The sequence below is a fragment of the Acomys russatus genome, chromosome 9 (assembly GCF_903995435.1).
Source record: "Acomys russatus chromosome 9, mAcoRus1.1, whole genome shotgun sequence".
Lineage (NCBI taxonomy): Eukaryota > Metazoa > Chordata > Mammalia > Rodentia > Muridae > Acomys > Acomys russatus.
In genome coordinates, this window is record NC_067145.1 from 48,406,487 (window position 1) to 48,422,003 (window position 15,517).

A 15,517-nucleotide genomic window follows, 5' to 3' on the forward strand; every position below is an offset into this window, starting at 1 on the left:
AGCCTGTTTCCCTGCAGAATAGTTCTCATGACAGGAGGGGTCACCTCTAACCCATAGTGCCCTTTAAACCTTCCCTAGCACAGTGGGAATGGGGTCTAACCATTCAACACCCTTAGGGCATATGGCTTGTAACAAGGCCTGTCACTCTCACACTTGCCTCATTACTTAGAACAGCGACACACGCTAACCGAGTCGCAAATGGATTTGCTCTTGAGGAAAGAAGCCACATCTAAGCTTGACTTCCCCCAGCTCTTCGCAACACAGTAGCATCCATCCAGTGTTGGTTAATACATTCTACTCCATCACAGTTCTGATGCTTTTTAATTCCACTCCGGAGAGACAAAACTCAGGAGAACAAAGAGTGGACTACACTTGGCTCTGTATAAGGGTCTTCATGTTGATCCCTGATCATCTGGAAAGGGAAAAGCAGGAGAATAACGGTGTATTTATAGCTCTATTTACGATACAGCAAAGATGTCCGGCTACAGCTCTTTAAGAGATTGAAAGAAAAAGTCTGGAGCCAGAAAGTTTATAATCCTCTTTCCCCAAGCCATTTATGGGTTTGAAACGGCCAGAAGTCTCTATTATGTTAACAGTCCTTATAAGGATTCTTAACTAAGGGTACAGGGTGTTTTGCTTTGCTTGTATACTTGTGTGGTGTATGTGTATTTGCATGTCTGTGTTCGAATGTTCATGCCTGTGTTTGAATGTGTAGGAGCACACCGGTAGGGGGAGTGCACATGCGCATATGTATGAGTAAAGGCCTTAGGCTGATATGAGACTTTTTCTCACTTTCTACTTTATTCAGTGGGCCAATGTCTCTTAAGTAAAACTAGAGCTCTCTGCTCTAGGTAGACTTCCTAAACAGTTTGTTCAGGGAAAACCCCTGCCTCGATCTGCATCATTCTGGAATTAACAGGCAGGCTGCCATGCCCGTCTAGCATTAAGTAGAGTTCTTGGGATTCAAACTGTGGTCACTCATTTAACAAATACTTTACCCACTGAGCCATCTCACTAGCCATTTTTAATATAGGAAAACTTCCGTCAGTCCTTTTGGTCTTCTGTTAATACAAGTCACCCATGCGTTGTAAGAGACTTCATTGCATTAGATTTTATCTAATTAGATAAAGCACCAGGTTCTTTTTAAAACATGAAACTCTTGCTGGTAAAGGAACTTACCATATACTTGTAGCAGAAGGCCAAGTAAATATAATCCTAAAGATATCCCAAGCTGTGTTTGAGTTTCTTCCCAAATTATGCAGATGCATTCGGAAGAGAGCCTCAGAAAAGGGCATGGGTATTAGACTGCATTTGGTTTCTGGGAAGCAATTGGCTCTATATGATAAGGTACGGACACATTTTTAGAGGGAACCAAGCACGCAGCACCAAATTAGAAACTAGTGATGTCAAGAGGGCAGTGACCGTAAAAGTTCTATATTGTAGCAGTACTTAACGCAGAGGGAACAGGGAAAGCGTGGTAAGGTCGGGCACAAGCTCCCCATTAGACACCAGGCTGAGTGATGAGAGGCATCCCAAACACTAGTTCCCACGCCCATCTTAAGAGGTCCAAGGTGATGCTGGGCATGGCGGTGCACACCTTTAATCCCAGCACCCGGGAGGCAGAGGCAGGCAGATCATTGTGAGTTCGAGGCCAGCCTGGTCTACAAAGCGAGTCCAGGACAGTCAAGGCTACTCAGAGAAACTCTGTCTCCAAAAACCAAAAAAAAAAAAAAAAAAAAAAAAAAAAAAAAAAAAAGAAAGAAAAAGAGGTCCAAGGTAAAAGGAGGTTCAGGAGCCATGTGCTTGTCTCACACAAGGTCATTCAGCAACCACTGTAGTTCTGAGAAGCTAGACTCACTGACATTTTACAAGTGGGAAAAATTACCTAACCGTGTCTTAGTAATTTTTTCATTGCTGTGAAGAGGCATCATGGCAAAGAGAACTTAAAGGAAGCACTTCACTGGGGGAGGCTTGCTTACAGTTTCCGAAGGTGAGCGCAGATCATCAAGGCAATAAGCAGCACTGGCAGGCAAGCCTGCAGGGCTCTGAATCAATAGCTGAGAGCGTATATCCGATTCACAAGCATGTGAGAGAGAGAGGGAGAGAGGTTTTTTTAAACCTCAAAGCCCACCCACATTGACACACCTTCTTAAAGAAAGCCACACCTCCACGGAGAAGGCCACGCCTCCTTGAAGAAGCACACGCCCCCTAATCGTTCTTAAACAGTTCACCTATTAGGAATCAAACATTCAAAATTTATAAGTCTATGAAGGGCATTATTATTCAAACCACCACACCATGTAATATATCAGCAGATAAAGCTGCTGGCCCATGGTGGAAACGGAATTCAAATTCATGTCTCTCTGAGTTGATACAACAGAGATCCAGGGTACCTAAAATATTTCCTATCTGTTCCTTCACAGGAAAATAATTGTTAGCTTTTTGATTCCTGAACCAAGGCTTCCGCCTTAGGAAGATGGAGAGAACAACGATGCAATGAGAAAGTGTGGAGATGAATGAATTTGAAGGAAAGGGTGGGTAGCTCCCCTCTGATGAGCGGCAGAACTGAAAGAGGCCGAGGACAAGAAGCTCTGAGATAGGCACACGTAGGCAGAGACGTCAGAAGCAAAGGCTCAGGCTCATGGATGGCCGAAGCCTTGAGAAGACAAGGCAGCTGCTACTGAAAACTCATGTTGCTGGGAAACTATATTCAAAGGGAATGGGTAGAGAAATTCCAATCTAATCCTGAGCAGGCGAGAGTTTCTGGATGAACGCCAGGTAGGACAACGGACCACTCTGGGCATCCCTTTGATGATGCAGTAGGTTCTGAAGCTCCATGGATTCCCCTGGTGGCTGTGCAGCAGAAATTAGAACACTGAACACAAACAAACAAACAAACAAACAAACAAACAAACAGCCAAAAAAGCTAAGACCTGAGCTGAGTATTTAGTAGGATAGTCTTCTATACTTTAGCTAAGGAAAATAAAAGTTGATGTAGAATAAGAGCTCAGGGAACAGCTCAGTGGTTTAGAGTATGTCTTGTGAAAGCAAGAGGACCCAAGTTCGAATCTTTAGCAACCCCCCCCCCCCCAAAAACCTAAGCAAAGCCACGGGTGCTTATAAATCCAGCATGGAGAAAACAAAGATAGTTAGATTCTAAAGTGTCATTGGCCAGCCAGGATAGATGAAACAGTGAGATTTGGGTTTGGTGAGAGACCATGTCTCAAAACTAAGGTGGAGTGACAGAGGAAGACTACAAATGTCCTGCTGTGGCTTCTGCGTGTGTGTGTGTGTGTGTGTGTGTGTGTGTGTGTGTGTGTGTGTGTGTGTGTTTACATATATGCCTGGGCATTCACACATGTAGCATACCATAAATACACAGACATATGCATATACAAAGAATATCTGAAGAGAAATAGTCAGGTTGTTGGCAACACAGATAGTGACTTAGGCATTTTTGTATTGTCCTTAGCATCTGTAACATAATAGACTTGCCAGATGTGCTGGCTAGTCTTTATGACCTTGACATAAAAAAAAGGGAATCTGAAGAGAGAAACTGCCTCCATTAGATTGTGGGGCATTTTCTTGATTAACGGTTGACACGGGAGGGCCTAGTTCATTGTGGGTGGTGCTATCCCTGGGCAGTTAGTCCTAGGCTGTATCAGAACGTGGGCAGAGCAAGGTGTGGAGAGAAAGCCATTAAACAGCACTCCTCCATGGCTTCTGTTCCTGTTTCAGTTTCCAGGTTCCTGCCTGTAGTTCCTGTCCTGCCCTACCTCAGTGATGGACCTCAAACAAATAAACCCTCTCCTTTCAAGTTGCTTTTGATCACCATCTTTATCATACCAACAAAATCCTAACTAGAATACCAGAGGAGTAAAAATTGTGGTGGCATGCTGAGAAGTCACGGCAAGCTTAATCAAAGGTCAAGAAACATAGTGACAGAAAAACCACGAGAGACCATCAACAAAGAGATGCAGCAATCATGTTCAAGGGGTTAAAGGTTAAGTGGCAAAACAAGTAAAGAAATTGAGAATAAAGTTTGAGTTAGTACAAGGAAAGGAAGGAAAGAGTTAAAAAAATAAGTGGTATGGAAGAATGGGGGGATGGAAGGACCCAGAGGGCTCAGGAGCTCCGCCAGGTGACCGTTAAGGCCAGCAGATCTGGACCGAGACAGGCCTGCACAAACTGCTGCACCAACCTAGCACAATACATGCAGCCAACTTAGACCCCCCTGTTCAGATCTAGCCAATGGAATAGGGTGGAAGAGGGAGGGAGGGTGGGAATGGGAAGATACGAAGGAGAGGATTAACATTCAGAATGTAATCTGAATAAATTATAATACATTAAAATAAAAAATAAAATAAAAAGCAAGATGGAAGCGGGTGACAGAGCTGTTGATGCTAAAAGGTAAAGACAGTTCTTCTTCTGAAGAGAGGAAGAAAGAAAAGGGGAGCAAGGGCAACTGTCTGCATAGATTCATGTGCTAGGCAGTCCCTTGTCTACACTGATCAGAGATCATCCTTGTGACTTGCTTCAGCCAACACAGCACTCACAAGTGTGACCCAAGAGGAGACTGTAGGTCATCCCTGGAGCTTGTTCCTTCCTGTTTTGTCAAGGTTCAGGGCTGCAGCTCTCTGGGCCATGCATACACTAGGGTTGATGGTTAGAACCAGTATCAACCTGACAGAGTCTAGAATCACCTATGAGACAGGCCTCTGGCAACACCTGTAAGAATCTAACTACATTAGTTTGCATGTGGGCATGCCTATAAGGGCTTTTCTTGACTAGGTTAACTGAAATAGGAAGGCCCCCTGAAGTAGGTGGCACCTTCCTTCTTGAGGTGGCCTAGATATTATAAGGAGGTCTGAGGGAAAGGCTTTTACTTCTTGCTGGTGACCTTTGTGGCCTTTGGCAAATTCATCTATTCTGTAGCGGCTGCTATCATCCTCTGCCAACAATAGAACCCAGTGCCTTCAACCTTCCAACATGAACTGAAGACCAGTGGCTTTCCAGAATCCTCCAGGCACTGAGTGCCAGACTGGGACTGCTGAAGCATCAAGCCTTGAGCCTTAAGAAATTAGCAATTCTTAACCCCTCCAGTGTGAAGACAGCCATTGTTGGGCTAACAGGACCATGTCATGTAAATCAATCTAATAAATTCCTCTTGAATATGTGGTTGCTTTATCAACTCTGCTCCTCTAGGTGAACATGCTCTCAGTAAGTCAAATCACCAGATTCCTCTTGAAGAAGCTCTGAGGATAACATGTGAAAGACAAGATGCCACCATGACAAAAAACAAATCACTGAAGGTGACAGCTGCCCATGATCCAGATCACTTTGTCACTGGCTCATCTACTAGCTAGACAAAATTGCATGATGCTGGGTGGTGCGGGTGGAGGGGAGATGGCAAAATAATTTTAAAGTACTAAACTGAGATTGTTTCATATTATAGCAAATCTCAAAGGCTTTGCTCATGGATGACTTTTTTTTTTTTTTTTTTTTTTAAGACAGTGAGTGAGGATTCTGCTGGCAGAGTAAGAATATGCGCCGTATGTTCTGCAAGATCATGGCCATCATACATAAGCTAGGAAGGCATAAAGGCTTTAAATCTCTTTTGTGTGGTGGTTTCACAGCAAAATGTCCCCCATAGGCTTGTGTGTTTGAAGACTCGGTCCCCAGCTGGTGGCACTGTTCAGGAAGGCCATGGAACCTTTTGGAGGTGGAACCTTGCTAGAAGAAGTTCCTCCTGGGGGCAGGCTTTGGGGCTTTATAGCCTGTCCGCAATAGAGTGTTCTGTCTGTTTCCTGAGTGAGACTACAATGTGATCAGCCAGCTTCCTACACACGCTGCTATGTTACCATGTCTTCTTCCTCGTTGTGATAAACTCTACACCTTCTAGACCCATAAGTCAAAACAAACTTCTAAGATATTTTATCACAGGAAAGAAACTAAGAGATTTTTTTTATTGCTTATCATGATAGTAATCAGGAGTTATTACTGCTGTCATCAAACTAAGAGATTTTTTTTATTGCTTATCATGATAGTAATCAGGAGTTATTACTGCTGTCATCACTATCACTCATGACTAACAGCAGAGGTGAGCAGACGAATGATAGTATTGGGGTACATAATTGTACCTACCCAGCATGACAGGCCCAGAGGCATTTATCTGTACACGTATTTCTCATGAAGAGAAAAGACAATTTTAGTTAATGTGTCTTTGAATAATAAACGAACCCATGCCAAACAATACTTAGCAAACATATAGCCACCTTTCTAGCTCCTAGAAATTATACGTTTCAATAAAATTTAAAATTTCTACAGTAAATAAAAGTTTAAGCTGAAAATAAGTTTTAAGAAATCAGAAAAAAAATAGAAAATTACTGCAGAAGAATCCTTTCCATCAAGCATCTGACCCCAGAAAACTGAGATGATGTCTAGATAGAAGTGACTGGCCCTTCTCAACATACGTAGAAAAAACCAAGCACAGTAAAGAAAAAGACTCACACCAGGGCACATCACACCAAGCTGCCACATCACGCAGGGAATCACGGGCCCTGGAGCACAGGAGAACTGAACAGAAGCACACCATACTCACCCGTGGAATACCACCGTGCTCGGACAGCTCTGGAATCTAACTACAAAGCAACGCTGCCTTCACCAATACGAAGGCAAATGGTTTTCATTATTGGACGTTATATGCAGATAAGCTAGTAATTGAATGTGAGCGTATAACAAAGACATATACAGTTGGCAAGATTCTTAAAAAATTTAACCATTTGCTGCAAGGTTTTATGTCTTCTAGCTGCCTTTAGTTTTACTGTAGGTTATAAACTTTGCACCCCCAGGACCTAAGTAGTGTATTTATTGCTTCAGTCTCTATTTGCTTCCTTCTTCAGGCATGAGGCTTTTTCATTTGTCCATCCTGGAAGTTCTAGCTCTAAGCTACTACTGCCTCCAAGAAGGCTTTTCTATTCCAGCCATCTGGTTGCAATGTTTTCTTTCTTGCTCATAGACCTTTCCACCCCACCATGTACTCTATTCTACCTTTATTACATCTCTCCCCAAACAATAGTAGCTTTCATCAGGCAAAAGACCAGCCCATTTGTTCTTTGGGGTTCTGGCCTTGTGGTCTTTCGTACATACCAAGCATATCAGGAACAGCTCTTTAATATAATAGGTATACATATTGAAAAGAACAGACAAAACTGAATTTCAGTCTACTCAGAAAATATCATACCCAGAATATTCTCTCTGTGTTCTCCAATCCCTACCACATCTAGATCTCCCAACATATTCTCTACATTAAGGGTAGATGACATCACATTAACAAATGTGGAGGGTAAAAAAAGAAAAGACCATTATTCTTTCAATAATAATAATAATAAAAAAAAACTATGTGACCCAACAATTTCAGTTCTAGATATATACAGGAACTAGATCTATGTCCTAGTTTGCTTTTTTTTTTTTTTTTTTTTTTTGTGGCTGCGATCAAAACAGCATGATCAAAAAAACAACTCTGGGAAGCAGTTGGAATTCAATGCAGTACCCTGAAGCAGAAACCACAAAGGAACACTACTTCCCTGTGCACTCCCAGGCTTGCTTTCCCATCCTTTCCTTCTGCGCAGGACCACCTGCCTAGGGATGTGGCATTAACTAGCAACCAGAAAATTCCCTATAGGCACCCATAGGCCAGCCCGAGGGAGGCAATTCTTGGGTTGAGGTTTCTTCTTCCCAGATGCATCAAGTTGACAACATGACTAAGATGACAGTTGATGAATTAACATATTTCTCATCCATGCAAAAACTTGTAGACAAATGTTCACAACAGGATTAATCACAATGGCGAAAAGTATCAATAATCCAAGGGCCTCCTACTTGATAAAGTTGTTAACTGTGAAACACAGATGTAATGATAGATTCTTTGACAGCAAAAGCGAAGTGATGATAGTTGCCATATCATGAGCATTAAAAACATTATGTAAGAGAGTGTAGGCAGTCACAAAGGACTAGCTACAACCCGATTCCATGGAAATATATTCAACATCCAGAACAGATACCTAGAGAGAAAGCTGACTGACGGCTTTCTAGGACAGTGGGATTTCAAAGGGTGAGGAACGGCTTAATGGGCTTGGGATTTCATATAAAGCAAATGAAAATGTCCTACAATTGATTATAGTTAGGACAATACAACTTGAAATAGACTAAGAACCATTCACTTGTTTTCCTATCTTATCTTTTAGAAAGAGTGTCCAAGATGTTGTGCAAACAGGGTTGAACTCATCCTCTCAAGTGCTAAATTTGCAGGCATGAACTACCGTGTCTGATTATCATATACGTTTATTCACTTGTCTCTAAGGTTGTTTATTAAATACAGAATATAAATTTATTTCTTATAGTTTTTTAAGATTGGAAGGTGAGAAATCAGAGTCCTTTGTCACTGCAGTTGAGGACTGTGAGGCTTACTGTTGTCAGCTTGACAAAATCTAGAATGACTGGACGATGGGCCTCTGGGTGTGTCTGTGGGATTGTTTGGATTGGAATTGTGGTGGGTAAACCCACCCATGGTGGGTGTCACCAATGCCTGGCTGGGATGCTGGGCTACCTAAAATGTAGAGAGAGCACTAAGCGTTAGCAGAGCATCCATCACTCTCTGTTCCTGACTGGGGTGGGTGTGATACGACCAGACACTTCAAGCTTCTGCCTCTTGGTTTTCCCACCATGGTGATGTACCATTGGATTTTAAGCCAAAATGAGCTTTTTCCCTTACGTTGCTTTTGTCAGGGTATGTTATATCAGCAACAGAAAAGTAACTAAGACAAAGACCCCCCCCCCCCCCCCCCGCCTCTCAACAGCCCATAGTAGAAAAGCAAAGAGAAGACAAGAAAGCAAAAAGGTCAACCTCTCTTTGATAAGAAACTGACCCCTGAGCTAGGAAACTTACTTAGAGGCAACATTAATACATCCACAATGGTGGAGTCAAAATGACACTTTCCTTTAGGCCCAACTTCCAACTTCTATAGCATGGATTCAGTTTTCAACATGTGCTCTTTGGGACTAAATTTGAACCATTGTACAAAGTAAGTCCCAGTGCTATTGTCCAGCAAACAGACCCAGAGATCACCGCAGTTCCTAATTAAAAGATCACTCTTATTACATTCATTCCTTGTCTGACTCATCCAATATATATTTATTTTTGCATATAGTATATGCCAACCTAACTTTAAATGAGGGAATAGGCCTCAGTATGTCACTTTATAAGGAAAAGACTACTGTAGGAACTAATTCAATTCATATCAATTGTCTTTAAAGCAATCTCAACTATATGAACTTTAGAAAGGCAGCGTATGCAAAGGGTGCCAGAGCCAAAACACATCTGGGACCCAAAATCATCAAGGTAAAAAAACAAGGTCATCCAGTTGACACTAACTTGCCTCAAGAACTGATCTGACCTCTGCCCACTTAATGAGTACTATTTCAGAGAGGCCACAACAAAGCGGCAGGGAGACCTCTGGGCTTCAGGGGCTGCATGCTTGCCTGGTTATATAACCTTCTGTAGGTCACTTAATTTCAGAAGTCAGTGTTTCCAGTTTCACTACTGATTTGCCATGTACCTTATTTCACATAGGTACGAGTAAGGCAGTTAACGGATAACGCAGATCCTCTTCATATAGGCTCCAACAACTGAACTGAAGTGTAGTCCAGGCATCACATATACGTACTAATGTCATCCGTTGGCCAAGTGAAAACACCAGTTTGTAACACCTTGCTCTTTGAGGGATGATTATAAAATAAAGGCACAAACATTTGATTCTTTCAGAGAAGATATGGAAATGTTTAGGTTGCTTTAAGTCAAATCATTAACTCGTGTGTTTTTTTTCTCCCCAAGACAGGGTTTCTCTGTGTAGCCTTGGCTGTCCTAGACTCACTTTGTAGACCAGGCTGGCCTCCAAATCAAAGCGATCTGCCTGCCTGCGCCTCCCTAGTGCTGAGATTAAAGGCATGCACCACCATACCTGACTCGTGTTCTTATTTTTACTTGTTTTTGAGACAGGGTCTCATGGATCTCAGCCTATACTCAAAATCACCATGCAGTAAGGACAACCTCGAACCTCCGCTCCTCCTGCCTCTACTTTGAGGTTTATTTGGTGCTGGGGATTGAACTCAGGGCCTTCTGTATGCTAGGCAAACACTCTACCCCTTCAACTACACACCCAGCTCTATTATACTCATTTGGAAATGGTCCCATAAAGGCAATGATGGTAGACTGACAAACAGGCAAACAGACAAAAAGAACAGGCAAATACAGCCTAAGAAAGAGGTCAACGACTCTAACCCTGCTTTCTATCTTCAAGGAGACTGGACATCAAAGACAAAACCCACCAACCCATGATTGGAAACAAAAGCTTACATCTCAGTCCTTCCATCTTTAATCAGAACAAATTCAAGTTCTCACGTCAGATTCAGTAATTGGACCACATCAAAGGTTTAAGGTATTGACCTACTTTGACAGACAAGTAGCTATAAATAAACCATTTTGATTAAACATAGGAAAGAAGTTTTCCATTTGCCTTAGGAGCCACACTTTGATGCACACTAGGGTGAAAGACAGACTTTTCTGCAGCAATGTCAGTGAGCCCCTGTCTTAACAGGACACAGCCACAGACAAAAATGCCCCAGTTGCATAATTAAAGATTTTGATGTTCAGATCTATAACGCATTGGGTGAAAGAACAGTACGGCTGACACTGGAAAACAATTTAAAATTTGTGGGCATTAATCAGCTGCAAACAGAATAGTAATTTTTTTTTTTAAACAAACATTGCTAATGTTTCTTTGACTTTTGTTTAAGTTTTGGTGCAAAAGATAAGACTGTAGACCTGGCTTCTGAATTACAAACATATCTACGACCATGTAGCCTTGTGGCAGATTACACTTATACCAAATATTCATCTCTTTCAGTTCTTCAACTTCAGCTTGGTACTGTTTTCCAGTGGCTAATTTGGGTGGAACAGGTAAGTTGAGGGCATCTGGGTCACACTTAGCTTTTATGTTTTCAGTGCCAGAAAGCTCTCTCTGCTGCTCTTAAGAGCTGTCTAGCAATTAAGGCCATGAGACCTGGAGACCACTTTCCTGCCAGCTGTTAATTAAAAAAAACTGCCCTTTCCAAGTCAAGGTTTCCCAGCAGTAGCTTAGTAACCAGTACAGCAGCTATGCCAGAGGCAGTGACTATTTCACAAGGTCTGTCCATGCATCCAAGCCAAGCCCCATTCCCATAGCAACACACAGATTCACTCCTCCTAGAGACAAGGCAGCAGGCAGAAACACCATGCTAATGCCCTGATCTTCCCAGCAAGATCAATGTCCTACTTACTCCTTTTCCTAGTAGTGACTTTCCCCCCAAGGCAACAGAAACCAAAACCAAACATGTTCACTCAGAAGTTACAAAGCAATACACCTTCAACTTGGACAACAATCTGTGGTTTGAAATTAGCTATTATTCAAATGACTGCAGAGGATAATAAGATTCTAATCATAATGACAATGACTTCTGCCATCTTTGGCTGTGGGAAATCAGGCCTCAGATCAGTTCCTGGCCAACTTCGGAACTGATTTGCAGTTTTTCCTTAGGAAACAAAGAGAAAAACTTTCTGGGGGTGAGGGCTAAGGTTTGAGGGTAGGGGAGAGCTTAATAAATGAAAGCCTTTGTTGCTTTATTTTTTCAAAAGCAGCATAAACAAACATCCGGGGAGAGCATTATTAAACACCTGTGAGGTAAACTGTAGGAGACTGGTTGTTTTGGACTAGAGGAATAAACATTAGCATCAAGACCGTTTTTGTAAACAGAGATGGGTCACTGGCAGGATCAAGTCAAATATTTTGGTGTTACATGCAGTTTTTCCTCTTTGTATACTCGGAGATCCTTTTATTTGTGTTTAAATTAACCTCCACACCACGGGAAACACGTTGCTTAGATCATAAAACAACATTAAAGATGATTATTAATATCACATTTCCCCCTAATTATGCCTGGGGTAAGGCAGCGGGTGGAGCACTCCCGTGGATCAGTCATGAGATTCAGGGGATACACCCACAGGCAGGCCCTCAGGGACACAATGCTATTCCCCCCAAAATGTGCTTTTTACCTTTGCCTTTTCCAACTGGGCCTGGGCCTGGCGCTCAGCTTCTCTGCGTACTGCCTCCCGGTCCTCTTCCAAAGACACATCTGAGTCTGATGGGCGGCTGGTGTAGGAGTCTGCCGAACCCTGAAGAGAAGAACGTACATTTTTAAAATAGATCCAGTGTGTGATGGGCGCACTGGAAAAAGCCTCAGTGATGTGGTAGTTCGCCTCCTGGAATGTGCTGTAAATTCCCGAAAAGAGAAAATAATCCGTTTTGCAGCAACCCACCTAGAAAACCACACTTTGCAGAGTCTTCACTGATGTGTGTGTACCAAGACAGCATTCCTTTCCTGGGCTCATTTGACAGAAACTATCCTCTCTGGAAGCCTCTCCCAGTTCTCTTATCGTTAAACCAACTCCATGGTGCAGTGCTGAGCTGAAGGGCACTGATGTGTTTCAAGGATAACTCCAAGAACAGCCTGAGGGGCTGGAGCAAGTATTTCCACCCAGAGAGAGCAACTTAACACACCAAAGGGAGTCGGATGAGTTACAAACTTGAACGCTCCATAATCTCACTGCGATGTTGCAGCGCGCATTGTCATCTTAAGGGTGCTTTTCTGCATTAGCCTTCACCTGCTACCGGCTCAAACAATATGGTAAGACGCTCCAGCCTGCTTCCTTCCCACTTTCAGGAACATATTGAAAAATACCTGTATGCCGATATTTAGTGAGAGCTGGCTCCAGACAACACCTGCCTGAGAGATTTCCTCTGGTAATAAATCACAACGCAGGAAAGAGAGCTCAGAAAAATGACAGGAATCTCCCTAGCTCCCTCTCATGCAATCAGGAGCGTATTAACTAAATCAAACCACCCTCTCGGCAGGCACTTGCTACAACAGGAAAGCAAAGAAAACAGTGTCTCCCCCACCCCCGGAACAAAAGGCCCTCCCGCTTACACAGATGTCCGAATTCTTCAGCCTTCCTCCCTTGGCTCTTTTCAGAAGCCTGATCCAGGTGGCCTTCATGAGCCGGATAGCTCCTTTACCGTCTGCAGCTGCAGCCCGGGGCACAGATCCTCAGAGCGCACTGAGCCCTGAAGAATCCCAGCACCTTTGCTCTCCATGCTCTGGGAAGCCCCTCTTCTCAGTCCCCTTCGCCCTCTGGGGCTCTCACTCCCAGCCCCTGTAGACTTCTGAGGAGAATCTTCTTATTTTCCCATCTCAAGAGGGAAAACACACACACACACACACACACACACACACACACACACACACACACACACACACAATCTAATAATTTCTATTGCTTTCGAAATAAAGACAGATCCAAGTGCAGAGACTGGCCTCAACTTGTTTAAATTTAGTGCATTAGATTACTCTAAATATTCTCTTCCCTCAATTTGGCTTCTTAAAGGAAATTAGTTTCAAGAGGATGTTTAGAAAACAAACAAAAAACAAAAAAAGTAAACAAGCAAACAAAATCCCAAACTATGCCGTGATATTTGCAAGTGGGAAGTTCAAGCCTTATCTTTAGAGATCTGGAGGGGGCCAGTGGGGGAGGGAGGATGCACTCCCTGCACTGGGCATGCTCCACATGGAGCATCTTTGCAGATGCTAGTATCACGCTGTTGGTTTATGTCAAACTGCCATTTTCCATCCAAAGGGTAAACAGCTGGAGGGTCTCTCAGCTCCTAGAGTAACAGGCACGTGGTGTGTTTGTCAGCTTTCTGTTCCAGATGAAGCCATCCTCAAAGCCAAAACTTACTGTCTTTTACTGAATAATCATTTCCCATTTCCTGCCACAGACAGGATATGCAATGTGATAAATAATAACTCATAAAAATCATAATAAACATCGCACACAGTATTGAGCAGCACAAATTACACAGTGCCCATACATCCTATCTGAAACTAATCTTTACAAACAAGATGCGTGACAGAGAGGTGTGGCCATTTAATCAGGACACAGAGTAATCACAGCTTTATAAAGCGATAGATTTAATGGACCTCAAAATGACTCTGGCCTGCTTCTTCCAGGGAGAAACCATCACCCAAACAGGTGTGTGAACCGTTATAGTGATGTATATAAACTTTCAAAGTTTTGCTGATTTATTAGCTAGTGCTAACATTCACAGAATACATTGAGTCCATGGTCTTCCTGCAGATAAAGGGTCTTGGGCTTAAGAAGGAGAGATACGAATGTTGTCAATTTTCTGGGTGATTGGGGTTACATTTTTAATGTTTCCTTACAAAGAAATGCATATTGCCAAGTTTTATAAAGTAAACACAAAATTTGAAAACAAACTGCATCTATCCAAGTACGACAATGGATTACTTTGTAGAGCCTCATCCAAAAAAAAAGAAGAAGTGTGTTATTAAGAAAAATTTTTGGTGGCCAAAGTGTCATGTACCTCTAATGACATCACTCAGGAGATAGAGGCAGGAGGATCAGGAATTTTATATGGGTTACATAATGGACACAGCCTCAAAATACATAGACAAATTAATTAATTTTTAAAAAGGACCTCTTTACCCACCTTCCTTTCCTTTGGACACTGAGCTAATACTGATTTCCAAAGCCATAGGTTAGAAAATCTTTAAAACAGGGACAACATAATAATAGAAACTGATTGCATCCAAACTCAATATTGTGACACAAACCAATGGCCTATTTATATTGTTCTGAAGTTAATGGAAAGTGTCAGGGGCTTCAAAACTCTTTGCAATTGTTTTTGTTCAAGCAAAATATAAAATGGAGAAATTAATCTCTTGGCACAGATGGTGATTTTTTTTTATGTTTCAATGCTTCTAACAGCTGTAGCACCCAAGTGGGACATAATCAAGCACAATTAGACTCCACAGGAAGGCCTCGGTCCTCATTGTCACCAGTTTGGGCACTCAAACTTAAATGCTGAAGGTTCAATTCACAGCCAGCGCAGACAGAAGGTCTCTGCCATTGGTGCAATGGCCATGCCTATCCAGAACGCCAGTCCCACCGTGCTCTTCTCTAGTCTCCAAGGCTTACACGCTTTCTGCCCCCTCTTCTCCAATGGCTACAAGCCTTGGGAGAGGTGATACAGATGCTTCAGGATCCTGGAGTCCAGCATCACTTACTGTCTACATTTTGATCAGTTTTGAGTCTCTGCTTTAATCCCAACTCACTGCCAATGACCTCATCGTGGTTACGGGTGCCTGCACAAGAACTGCACAAGAATAAACCTGTTTCTATTTAGTCATGTGTGTGTGAGGGCTTCATGAGGCTCACAACCACTGAGGGGTCATAGGAAGGTAGTGTGGTCACTGGGGGAGAGAGGTATCACTCTTGTCAATGGTTAGCCACTGATATGTTGTCCATGTTCCAGTAAATAACCCCAGGCTTATGCTCAGTAAAGCA

General features: G+C 42.7%; 1 protein-coding gene across 6 annotated transcripts in view; it reads right to left on the minus strand.

Annotated features, from left to right (window-relative positions):
- Nucleotides 1–15,517, minus strand: part of Cacnb2 (calcium voltage-gated channel auxiliary subunit beta 2) — a 346,833-nt gene that overhangs the window by 97,018 nt on the left and 234,298 nt on the right. For 3 of the 6 annotated variants that reach the window (XM_051151292.1, XM_051151291.1, XM_051151290.1), the window contains exon 3: nucleotides 12,149–12,268. In XM_051151292.1, coding sequence (XP_051007249.1) covers nucleotides 12,149–12,268 — 120 coding nt within the window. Of the gene's footprint in view, nucleotides 1–12,148; nucleotides 12,269–13,080; nucleotides 13,351–15,517 lie in introns of those variants that run through there. The other 3 variants (XM_051151295.1, XM_051151294.1, XM_051151293.1) reach the window with 3 other exon arrangements.